The sequence below is a fragment of the Pelodiscus sinensis genome, chromosome 12, assembly GCF_049634645.1.
Source record: "Pelodiscus sinensis isolate JC-2024 chromosome 12, ASM4963464v1, whole genome shotgun sequence".
NCBI lineage: Eukaryota > Metazoa > Chordata > Testudines > Trionychidae > Pelodiscus > Pelodiscus sinensis.
In genome coordinates, this window is record NC_134722.1 from 31,450,340 (window position 1) to 31,463,495 (window position 13,156).

At 39.0% G+C, this 13,156-nt stretch overlaps 1 protein-coding gene and 1 long non-coding RNA gene across 5 annotated transcripts in view; one reads left to right on the forward strand and one right to left on the reverse strand.

Moving 5' to 3' along the window:
* CYLD (CYLD lysine 63 deubiquitinase) overlaps positions 1 to 7,412 on the forward strand; it is a 41,559-nt gene extending 34,147 nt beyond the window's left edge. For all 4 annotated transcript variants that reach the window (XM_075940251.1, XM_075940252.1, XM_075940253.1 and 1 more), the window contains exons 14-17: positions 81 to 189; positions 1,812 to 1,930; positions 3,034 to 3,250; positions 4,578 to 7,412. In XM_075940251.1, coding sequence (XP_075796366.1) covers positions 81 to 189; positions 1,812 to 1,930; positions 3,034 to 3,250; positions 4,578 to 4,762 — 630 coding nt within the window. In that variant the 3' untranslated portion in view covers positions 4,763 to 7,412. The remainder of the gene's footprint in view (positions 1 to 80; positions 190 to 1,811; positions 1,931 to 3,033; positions 3,251 to 4,577) is intronic.
* The window catches only part of LOC102447669 (uncharacterized), a 210,210-nt gene that overhangs the window by 7,910 nt on the left and 189,144 nt on the right, over positions 1 to 13,156 (reverse strand). The gene's annotated exons all lie outside the window — the stretch shown is intronic.

The following is a 13,156-nucleotide window of genomic DNA, read 5'->3' on the forward strand; positions in this document are numbered from 1 at the left end:
ATATAGTATTAAGTGAAAACTATAAGCTAGATGTATATTTTGAAGATCAAAATTGTATTGTATTTTCGGATTTTTGGTAGGCACCCTCATGTCTGATTATTCAGATGCCTCGATTTGGAAAAGACTTCAAAATGTTCAACAAAATTTTTCCATCTCTGGAATTAAATATAACAGACTTACTTGAAGACAGTAAGTATAAACTATAGTTAGCTTATAATAAAAATAAGTAGCCTTGTAGCCATATGCAAGATTATATTTAAAATGTAGATTGATCTTGGAATGAACTTTTGATCATTTCATACTTTAGGGAAGCTATACTAATGAATACATTTTTCTTTCTCCTTTTAAGTAGTATATAACTACACTGCATCTTAAGTGGCGGTACTGTTGTTTGGCTTGCCAAGGGAAAGGGAAGAGTGCCATATGGGTAGGGAGCAATGTTCCCTCTAATTTTTTCCATCTATGTGTGAAATAAAAGTTGCATGTACCAGGATTCATGCAGATGTGCACCACCAATAGAAAAACATGCCAGCTGGGCAACGTTAGAATCTCTCCTGGATGGCTGCTCAAATGAACAGCTTATAGGAAACGCTGGTGGGGATTTGGAAGAGAGAGAATAGCTGCTGCAAAAGGGAGTGTGGGTCAATGTGGTGATGTTAACTGTACTCCTAAGCCTGGAAGGGTGTTGAAATTGGGGAAAGCCCTTTTTCCAAAGAGAGGCAAAGCTAGACCCATCCTCCTCCCCTTGAGGTGGCAAAATATCAGGTTTGGTCAGGACCTGCTGTGAGCACCACATTAACTGCTCCTTTAGGGGGCTGGGAAGACATTTTTTTCCCTTACCACCAGATCGGCTTTGGTGGAATGTGTAGGGGGAGAAGGGTTTCATTGTCCCCACAGCAGTTTCAAGGAGGTCTTTGTTTTGGTGAGGAGTGAAAAGAGTTTAGTGATAGGTCATAACTTACTGGGTCAGCGTGACTCGGATGTCCAGGGCTGGTAGTCCGCAGGGAAAGGAACCAGATAAATGACTCAGTTAAAGGACTTAAAAAGGAGGTGTTAGTTAAAAGAACAGAACAGGAATTGGGTTCAGGGCTCCTATGAATGGTTTGGCAAGAAGCCAACTCCCTTTCCAATAGCCCATCTTAACCCTTGTACAAGGGGGAAGTTGGATGCTTTCTGTTTAAATCCAGAAAACCAGTACTGAAACATTTTCTCCCACAGCAATATTTCTTTGATTAGGGGAAGGGTGGGCAAATTGTGGACCAGATCCATCCCATGGTCCACAGGGTTAATCTCTGGTGGGCTCTCACCTCTATGTTTACCTGGACCACTGCAAGTATTGGATGATCGCAGCTCTTGTTGGATGCAGATTGCTGTTTGTGGCCAATGCAAGCGGCAGGAAGAGGCACGGACCAGGATACTGCTTCCTACCACTCGCATTGGCTGCAAGTGGCAATCTTTGGCCAACAAGAGCTGTGGTTGTCCGACAAGTGCAGAGGCAGAGGTAAACAGAGGTGGGGGCCCACCAGCGATTAACCATGGTGGGTTGCCAGGGTTTTTTGGTTTTGTTTTATTGCCCACCCCTGGATTAGGTCCTAGTATGTAAATCCACCCCCACCAAGAAAGAAATAGAAGAGCATAAATTAAGCCTACAGACAGTAGTGATGTACTCTTTTTTTTTTTTTTGGTTTTACCTTTTAAAAATTGGTGGTGGTGTTAACTGGCTTGATGAAAGTTATATTTTTGGAACAAAATAGATAGTCTCCTTATAAAATCTTTTATACACGAGCTCTTTTTTTAAAACCACAATGTAGCTCCTAGGCAGTGCCGTATATGTGGAGGACTTGCAATGTATGAGTGCAGAGAATGTTACGAAGATACTGACATTTCTGCTGGAAAAATCAAGCAGTTTTGTAAAACCTGCAACACACAAGTAAGTGTATTTTTAAAAAAATGTTTTGGTCCTTTTAAGCAGTATGTACTCATAACTTGGTGTAATATAGTAGTATCAGAAGGCACAGAGGGTATGTCTACACTACCCTCCTAGTTCGAACTAGGAGGGTAATGTAGGCATACCGCACTTGCAAATGAAGTCCGGGATTTGAACTAGGTAGTTCGGACTAGGATTCCTATTCCAAACTACCGGTACACCTAGTTTGAGCCCCGTGTAGCCGCGCTGCACGGGGTTCGAACCAGCGGGGTTTTAAAAATGGCGGCTCCCCGCTTAAGCAAATGAAGCCTGGGAAATTCAAATCCCGGGCTTCATTTGCAAGTGCGGTATGCTTACATTACCCTCCTAGTTCGAACTAGCGGGGTAGTGTAGACATACCCAGACTGACACATGGAAGCAAAGTTATTGGTAACTGAGCATAATGTGAAGGGTACAGACTTCATTAACAAGATAAGACTCTGTTTAATTCACTAACATCAATTGATGACTACATCTATTGAACAGAATTTACTGTAGCTTTTGGCGACTACACAGTCCAACCTTGTGAACCAATGAAAAGAAAGGAGTAATTCCAGGCTATGATGGTTTGCAATCCCATAACTTTGGTCAACACCATAACTTTGGTCAACAGGAGAGCACCTAATGATAGTAAAAGCAGAAAATTAGTATTTGTCATTTCCTGTGTTGTTTATTCAAATTAAGCTCTGATTGAAAGTCACTGTCAGATTACTGTTTGACACATTAAATTATCATGGTCTTGATCCATTTTCAATAAGGTATCAATAGTGATGGTATTTTTGTAATCGATCTGGGATGGGGGTGTGTGCAAAGACTTGAATAGGTTTGAAGACAACTTTCATCTCTTGAGAGTGGGCTTCTTCATGGCAAGGTGAAGCTATGTGAGACAGCCTAAGCAATTTTGCATCGCCTCTGTCCATATCAGGTCTGTTCTTTGGTAAAGTAAGACTTCAATCTTAAGTGCTCTCAGTTGGTTTAATGCATCAGTACTAAAATCCACACTGCCTTTTTAATACTCCCCCTCCATGTGCATGTTTTTAACTTCTGAAATATTGATCTAATTCTAGGTTCATCTACATCCAAAGAGACAGAGTCATAAATTCAATCCAGTGTCACTTCCTAAAGATCTACCAGACTGGGATTGGAGACATGGATGTATCCCTTGCCAGAAGATGGAGTTATTTGCTGTCCTCTGCATCGAAACAAGCCATTATGTAGCTTTTGTCAAATATGGGAAGGATGACTCCGCTTGGCTCTTCTTTGACAGCATGGCAGATCGGGATGGTATATCTTTCATTTTTTTTCTGTTAGACTGTCACATTTAAACAATATAATAGCTCTTAAATACTGTGACTGTTAAACTTTTCTAGTACCTCAACTTTTTTATATGTCATGAGGCTGTAAAAGAAACTTTTTTTAACTCCACTGGAATATAGCTATTTAACTATTCATTGTGCCACTGTCAGTCTCACTTCCGAAAATCTCTGTCTTAAACAATTCAAAGAATATAATTGTTTGGGTAGAATAGAAATAAAATCTCTACAGAGCAAAATCAGTGCCATCTGGTTTGGTAGCGCTAGAAAACCATTATCCTATGATAATATTTTGTTTAATTGCTATTCTGTGAATTATTGTTGCATTAACACTGATGATCTGAGGAGGACAATGCTTTCAGTACATGTTGCTAGTTCCTTAAAGCAGATAGTAATCAATTCAGGTATTTGGCTATAGCTATATTCGTGCTGCAGTGCTAACCAGAATAAAAAGTTGCAAGAGTAAAAGTCCATTAAAATATATGCATCTGACAGGATGCAAACAGAAGACCACCCGATAAAGATAATGTAATTTTTCTGACTCTAACTGCACTTTTCCATTGAATGTTCCAGAATACCTGATAGCACCCCATTAGTTAGGCAAGTATTTAAGATTGGGATAATAGTGGATTTGTGTGGTATAGTAATTCTATTTGACTGACACATTCATTATCAAGTCCTCATGCTAGCGAGGGGAATTAATTCCAAAACTAGAGTTTCTCAAACTTAATTGTACCATGATCCCCTCCTGACCATAAAAATTACTTCACAGCTCCAGGAGAGTAGACCGAAGCCAGCCTGCCCAAGCCCCACCACTCTGGACAGGGAGGTCAAAGCTGAAGCTCAAGGGCTTCAGCCCCATGTAGTGGCCTGCAACATGACCCCTGCTGCCCAGGGCTGAAGCCTTCAGGTTTTGGCTTCTGCCTTGGACAGTGAGGGTTGGGATTCAGCCCAGGCCTCAGCAAATCCAATTCAGCCGATGCCTCCACGTTTAAAGGTGGTCATGACCCAACCCACAGTGTAAATCAATGGTTATCAAATAGTTAAGACCAAAATAATTTTAATTTTGTTCACGAGGTCCCCATGGGGTTACAAAAAACTTGTGGCAGTTGGAATCGTTGGGAGGTGTTAATATTTGCTTACTACATGGTGAACTTCTGTAGTAACACACAGTGCCAGCTTTGGATTTGAGACACATGCAAGATGTGTTTCAAAGAGGTATACACCTTAAGGAAGCACTGATAGTTTAAGATGCTAGCCTCATCTTGTTTTTCTTGCTTCCCTTCCATTCTCAAAAGGAGGCCAGAATGGTTTTAACATTCCACAAGTTATACCATGCCCAGAAGTTGGCGAGTACCTAAAAATGTCTCTAGAAGAATTACATTCATTGGACTCCAGAAAAATTCAAGGATGTGCACGAAGACTACTTTGTGATGCTTACATGTGCATGTATCAAAGCCCAACCATGAGCTTGTACAAATGAACATTATACTCTGAAAGGAGAAAAAACTGTATGCAGATTTCTCTACTGTTGCATTCACTATTCACCTTAGTCAGTTTTGATGCAACCGTTGCCGGCAATGGATGCTATGATAGGGAAAAGCTAAGACAAATGTTTTAAAAACTACATGTAGAGTTCTGTTGTTGAAATATTTAAGCATTTTGCACTCTAGGAAGTGTGCGTGTGTGTTTTGTTTTATAAACAAAGTCTAAATGAAGTTGCTAAAAACTGAAGCTTTAAGTTAAGTGCATTGATATGTTGATTTTGAAATGAGAAGTTGAATTGTAATAAGAGAAAATCCTTAGTTCATTGAGAATGTAAACATACACTGTGTACTTGCTCAGTGTATTTCTGTGGACCAAGGATGATGAACTTTATTTTTTTGCTCTGTAGCTAACAGTTGCCTTCAGGAAGGAATATTTTTGGTTTTAATAAGGATGGTTTAATTTTTTTTTTAGAGAAGTCATTGCAATTGACTTCTATGGTCTTGTTAACCTTTAGCCATCTATTGTTATCATGCATGTCTACTTTTATAGAATTCTAAGTCATCACAACAACCATAATCTCAAACTGCTCTATTTCTTGAGGTTTGTACTTCTCTTTTATTTGGGCAAATCATACATACTTTCACTGGATATGTCAGTTTTCTTCAGGGAATGGGGCAATATTGTCTAAGTATAACAGTAGAAACATAAACTAACACATGGAAGTGTCTTATGTTCTGCAAAAAATAATAAACTAAATCTATACAAGTGTCTGGATGGCAAGCTAAATAATGTGGCTAATTGCCTCAGGGAGTGTTATTAAAGTAGAATTTGTAGTTCTTAGTAAAATGAAGTAGACAATTTGACTGTCCAGCAACATATTGAGCTGCTATAGGTGATCTAAATTTTTCAGTGTTTGGGATTATAAACTAATGTTTATATCTTAACATCAGGAAAGATGAAATTACAAATTTTAAAAAATAGCATTTTAAATACTTGGTACCTGGTATGTATGAACAAAAAATGAATTACACTACTTTAAAAAATCATTGTAAAGTATTATTGATATTTTGTGACTTGAAGTTGATTCTTATTTTCAATGGAATTCTGTTGTATTAATGGCCTTTTAGATAATTCTGTCTAAAGTATTTTTAAATGTTTAGAAATGTGTGTACAGCAAAATTTGGATGTTGTACAACTAGTTGTAGTTCAAACTCCATTATTGTGGGTTGTAGCATATTTTCAGATTTTAAGAATTGTTGTACATGAGTAACTAACTGCCTCTTTGGGATCCACTTCATGTAGAAAGGATGAAGAACAGATGAAAAATACATTATCCTTTTAAAACAAAACAAACCCAATACCAAAAAATGTGGCTTTCAGAATATTGTAAAACTTTCTATCTGGAGTTATTTTCTGTAGTTTTAAGTTTATTTTTTCTGATAGAACACCATGTGCTGCCTTGAAAATGTCAGGTAAATCTTATTTGTTCCTACCATGTCTATAGGCAAGATATTGAAAAGGATATCTTTTGCTCTTCAAATGACCACCACTGTGGGGGAAAAGCTGGGAAAAAGTTTTTTAGTTAAAAAAATGCAGATTGAGTTGGACCACAATATTTTGCAAGTGTGTATTAAACATATGCAATTGTTAGTTGGAAAAAATCTAGTGCTGATTTTTTTTCTATTCAAATTTACTCTTTTTTAAGGCAATTACAGTACTTATTTCCCCCCCAGCAAACTGGAATAGTGGTGGACTTGTGCAGCTGTTTTTAGCTGAAAATACTGTTTTAATAGCTAGAAAAATCAATCTCACAGTTCTATCAATTATGTATTTCCCTTGACTCCAATGTTTGAGGGAGAATACAAATGCCTACTGACAATTGTGAATTATAAGGACAAGTATAAATGGCCTCTTGCCTTCTCCCTCTCATATCATTGGACTTCTTTCCAAAGAGAATGATTTCACATACAATTACAATTGTATAAAGAATTGAGGGAATGTCAGTTATGTTGCTTTGTACATATTTTTAGTGATTGTTCAAGATCATGTTGATATACAAAGTTGTGCAGTATACATTTGGCTAATTATGTATGAATTGTAAACCATTTTTGGTGATGGTATGTGAGTAAGGGGGTTTATAGTTCAGTCTTGAAAAGTTAAAATAGGTGGGAGAGGTGCTTGTAGTATTTAACTTTTGATTAAGATTAGAAAAATAAAAATAAAATGATATAACTCTATCCCGTAGAGTAATATGGGGAAACGTATGTAGTCTGACATATTACAGTGTGGTTTTTTTTTTTTAAAGAGTATGGAAGTTGACTATTCTGATTCTCTGTGTAATACTTTCAGTAAAAATATATAAAACTCTCTTCAATGAAATGAGAAGTTTAAACTATGAAGAATGACTTGTAAACAATGTACATGATCTTTACCATTGCGATGTAAATCCTACCCAGTTACTTCATCTTATTTATGAGGAGACTAAAAAATGAAAATGAATTTGGGATTCTGTAGGGAATAAAAAGATGCTTTCTTTGCACTCCATTATTTTCTGGCGAGAGCTCACAAAAAGTTGGCATTTTTAAGCAGCTCTCACTGTTTTATGTCAACCAGTAACTTGGAGATAATTTTTTAAATCGCCAGAGGGCAGATAGTTGCCGAACTCCGATGTCCAGTGGGACTTGGACTTGATGACCCTTTTTATTATTTTGAAAATCTCCCCTTTCAGAACTTGTTTTTTATCTTCTAAAGTGATGATTCATTTAGAGGATGTGACTTTATAATTTAAACTAAGATTTCCATTCTGCAAGTGTTATTAGGGAAGGTTTTAAACAACATTTGAAATAAAAATAACATGGTTTATTATTATGAATTTGAATATCTAGATACCTTTAAATGGAATCGATAGCCTGAGAATAGCACATAATGCACTTATGTATTCAGTTTAGTTCAGTAAACAAATTGGAAATTAAGTATCAGTCAATTGAAACCAGCAAGTCACAGCAATTGTCATATGCTTAGACTGTGGTTGTGAAGTCAGAGAGATCTTGCAACTGCCTTGCATCATATATGTCAATAAACAAGCAGCCCATGTTGGTGCATTATACACAAATACTTCTGGTTTTGGGGGATTGATGGGATATTAGAAGGAAAATATAAGATCTATGTTCAGCTGACATTTTTCCAATGACTTACGGTCACTTTCTGTGTAATGAATTTCTAACGTATTTGACATTTATTCTGATATTGTTCACTAAGAAACGTAATTGTTTGTTATTATCTGGGATGAGAATTTTCATTTTAAGAAACTGTAGCAGAATTACTATTCATGGTCATAAGCAGTCAGTTACTTCAGTTCAATGCATTTTTCTTATTGTGCACTTTACACTCCTTCAGAATGAGCTTGTCACCCGAGTCCTTGATTGTCTGCTTCATAGTATTAAACTACAAAATGTTTTCTGTTTGACTCCTACAGTTCAAAGATTGAGCTGGCATGAAGCTTGAATTAAGCTTTAACTTTACTGCTTGTTGAAGTTTAAGGTTTGAGTTAATTGTTTTGCCATTGTAACAAAGCATGTTTTGCATTTGTCTGCTCTCTTTTTGTTTAAATAAACATCCAAGTTTTTGTGCATACATTGTTCTTTAAACTTACAAAGACTGTCTCCAAGTGGTGATTAGAGAGTCTTAATATTTTTCAGTAATTTCATGGAAGAATGAATTCCTCCTAGGAAGGACTGTACTATATGCTATTTCTGTATTAATGTTAAACTTAACATTCTTATAGCTCTGATTTCCCCTCCTCCCCCCCCCCCCCCCCCCCGGACTTTTGGGTTATCTGGGTATGATAGAAATGGAAATGTGGTCTAGTTTGTTTTTTAAGAACTTTCTGCACTCTTTCTTTGATGGGGCTCCTAACTGAATTTTGCATAGGAAATAAAGAATGTGCCATATCTGATCACATCAGTGATCCTATCAAAATGCTGTATTCTGACTTGAGCAGTGCCTAGTACCTGATGTGACATTAGGATTTCTTGCAATTTCCATAGTAAATTATTGAGGATTAGCTTCTCATTGGGAAAACTCCTTCCTAACTTCTTTCTTATGCATGGGGTTTAATATCCCTTTCTAAAGTGCCCCTTAGACTTGGAGCTGGTGGGGGAGGGAGGAGGGCACAAGGATGTTGTTAGGAAGAAATCTTGGCAGCAGATGGATGGATGAAGTGCAAGTGAAACCTGACAGTGGGATGCACAGGAATAATACACTTCAAACAACTGTAATATATGGAGCGGTTACCTCACCCTGTACATATAAAGATAATATTGCTATAATGTGAATAGTGAATTTACAGGTGAATTTCTGTTAGCTGAGAGTGTCACTTGTTTGTTTAAGACCATGACTTTTATTTATATATATATAAAATAAAAAATCTAGGACTTCACAATTGCAAGTAAATGTATTCAAAATAACCTCATGAATAGTGCCAGAGTGTGTTTGTCTACCTCGCACCAAGTAGTTTGCCATACAAAAATTACTTACTGGAATCTAAACTGCATATTTCTTGTATCTTGTCACAAGAGGGCACTGACTTGTTACAGCTGAAAAACCTGATCCTAAACTATTGTCCTCTGGGGTTTGGCAACAGGAGTTTAACTCTGAAGTGCTTCGGGGTGTTTAAACTTGCACTTTGGTTTATATTTTGTAAAGTATCTGGAACTGACACATGTTCCTTAAGATTCCTAGATTTAGCCCATTTACAAAACTCTTGTGTTAGTCTTGAAGATTTATAATTCACGGAGGGAGAGTGTATCTGCAACTATTTGCTGTAGGAAAACACTTAACACTAATATTTCTTAATTACATGCAATAGTAAAATGAGACTCCCCACACATGAGGAAAAAGGTTAAAATCTGAACTTAGTTAAGCCAGTACTTCTGTGAGCTTCAGAGCAGTGTCCTGACTTAAGTACTAAACCATGTATTTGTAGTATCAGTTTAGTCCTAGGGCCATGTCTACGCTACAGATAAGATCGAAGCAGCTGCAGTTGATCTTCCAGGGTTCGAATGTAGAGGTTCTAATGAAGACATGCTAATTCAAACTGAGAGGGCACTTCCATCGATGCCAGTAGTCCTGCTTCTACAAGGAGTAAGGGAAGTCGAAGGGAGAGTATACTCCCTTTGTCTTCCTGCAGTATGAGCGACTCAAAAATTTGAGTTAAGATATTTCAACTAACCAATTAATGTAGCTGAAGTTGTGTATCTTAATTCAAATATATCCCCTTGTGTAGACCTGGGGCTCTGTAGACCTGAACTCAAGGCTATTGTTACAGGTAACCACAAGTGTCAGCTAGTAACCTTTGTAACCTGTTCTCTTTATCAGTTGTGCCCTAGTCATCCATGCCACAAGCACAAAGGGGCTGAATTCTGATGAAAATCTGGTCCAAACACAACCAATCAACATTGAATTATAATTGCAAGCTATTATCTAAATATTGGTGGTAGAACTTACTGAGTAAAACTTTATGCTAATCTAAGTGTAGACGAGAGAGAATGGGGAATCCTTCTATGCCTACCTTTAGATAACTAAATGGCATTTGGCACAATGGTTTTCCAATGCTTGTCTACAGAACAGAGATTTTGTCAGTGTATAACTGACAGAAGGAATTCTGTTGGCATAGCTAAACCACCTACTGCAACCGCAGAAACATTAGCTAAGCTGTCAAAAACCATGCTTGTAACAGCATAGTCTTGCAGGCTTAGGTGTAATTCCCACCCCTGTGCCTCCCCCCCCCCCCCCCCCCCCCGGACTCCTATTCCTTTCCTCTTCTCCCTTCTGAAAAATCAGGGGGTGTTTGAATGCAGGTTTGGAGGTCAGATTTCTCTTTGAAATCTTTCCAATGCAGCTAAAATTTAAGTCATCTTGAAGCCTTTAATACTCCTCAGTCCCAGGATTTTACTCTGGCCATGGCTGTGTTTGTACACTTATCTCCCTGAGTTGATACATGGAAGGGATCCCAGCATGAACACCATCATCCAGTGTTACCCCCCTTTCCTTCCGAAAAGAAAATAAATGCAACTATTTTCAGATGAATTTGGCTCTTGTTCACACAGAAACCTCTAACCTTCCTGGGTTGCACTGTTTAGAGTACCTCACCCAGTTCAGCCTTTGCTTTGTAATGTACTGGCCCGCTGCAGCAGTGTTGTCTGGTGTTTACACAAGGAGCTGTTCCAAATGCCTGTTTTACCAATTCTGGAAAAGGCCTGCTAAAGCTTATTTACATGATCATCTGAATATATATCTAGCTTTTTAATGGGCAAGATTCTTACTGGTAGAAAATGATGAAACACCGATGTGCCTCCAAAGGAACTAGACAGATTGTAAATACAAATTAGGTCTGAGTTTCTGGCTCTGTCTTTATTTCCCCTTGTCTGATTTAGAGAAATTGAAAGGAAATATCTGCAAATGCGATTAAATATTTCCCTGTGATTCAGCCAGCAATCCCCAACTGCTCACTTCCACATTTCTCACTTTGTCTAAACACAAATGTATTTGAACTACTCCCCTTGCTATAATAAAACTGTTACTCATCATTAGTTTGAGGATGTTAGCCTACCTGTAACTGAATGCATAAAGTGCCATCTTGTGGCAAAATAGCATTGCTGCGTTCACCAGAGCCTCAATAATCTTTTTCCCACTTCAAATAGATTTTGATAGTATTAGAATCTCAGAATAATATATTATATATATTACCCATAGTTGCAGGGCTTTAACCTCAGGAAAATAAGTTTGCATTGGTTTAATTCTGAAATATGTTTTTTTTTTTTTTTTTTTTTCTGAGAGTCAATGCTAGGTGTTAATTCTAAACAGAGGAAACTAATTTTCACTGCTGCTTTAATTTTCACTAGGACTGTCAGTCAATTAAAATGAATGAGGTTAATAGCATGACTCATCATGCTACTAAACAATACAGTTTGTTTATGTATTTTGGATGTTTTCTACATTTTCAAATACATTGATTTCAATTACAATAGAGTAGAAAGTACATACTACTCACTTAAATATGAGTAGTGTATATTTTGTATTTGTATTTAAAAATATAGAAAAGCATCTACAATATTTAATAAAATTGGTACTACAGGCAGTCCCCGAGTTATGCGGATCCGACTTATGTCGGATCCGCAGTTACGAACGGGGATTTTCTCGCCCCGGAGGACTGGAGCGGCGGGATGCCTGGTCCCGCCGCCCGCCTCCTCCAGGGCAACAAAAACTGCTCCCCGTCTCCCTGGTCTGCTGGGGGAGCCAGCAGACCAGGGAGACGCAGAGCAAAGCGGCGGAGGACCCGGGCCGGACCCGCGGCGTTGATCTGGAAGCGCCGCGGGTCCGGCCCGGGTACTCCGCCGCTTTGCTCAGCGTCTCCCTAGTTGGCGGAGGACCCGGGACCGGACCCGCGGCGCTTCCAGCTGATCTGGCCTGTGGTAGAGCAGGTGGGGCGCTGCCAGTTGGTCCCGCAGCACTGCTCCTTGGCGCTACTGGACCAACCCGGCAGCACCCCAGCTGATCAGTTTCAGCAGCGGCTGAATCAGGACGCCTGGGGTAGAGCAGCTGGGGTGCTGCTGGGTCGGTCCAGTAGCGCTGAGGAGCGGCCACACTACTGGACCAACCCAGCAGCACCCGAGCTGCTCTGCCCCAGGCGTCCCCAAGTCAGCCGCTGCTGAAACTGACCAGCGGCTGACTACAGGAAGCCCGAGGCAGAGTTGCTCTGCCCCGGGCTTCCTGAAATCAGCTGCTGATCAGTTTCAGCAGCAGCTGACTTGGGGACGCCTGGGGTTCTTAAGTTGAATCTGTATGTAAGTCGGAACTGGCGTCCAGATTCAGCCGCTGTTGAAACTGATCAGTTTCAGCAGTGGCGGAATCTGGATGCCAGTTCCGACTTACATACAGATTCAACTTAAGAACAAACCTACAATCCGTATCTTGTACGTAACCCGGGGACTGCCTGTACTTAAAAATATGATTAATGGTGATTTAAAAAAAAATCATTTTTATATAGTGTAAGCTAACTGCAATTAACTGACAACCCTAGTTTTCACATTTTGAATAGTAAAAGATTGAGAGGGTAGGAGCGAGAAAAGTAGGGGAGCAATTAGTGTGTGTGTGTGTGTGTGTGTGTGTGTGTGTGTGTGTGAGAGAGAGAGAGAGAGAGAGAGAGAGAGAGAGAGAAAATCTAAAAAGAAAGACACTGTACTAAAGATTTTTAGCCAGTAATTTGTAAGTTTTTACATCTCACAGCTAAATACTTGTGCAAGCATGACTCCCCTCCCCCTCTCTAACGCCCCAGCAAAACACATTGTGAGGAGAAAGAATGAGGAGGGAAATTGCTAGAGCTAGAAGT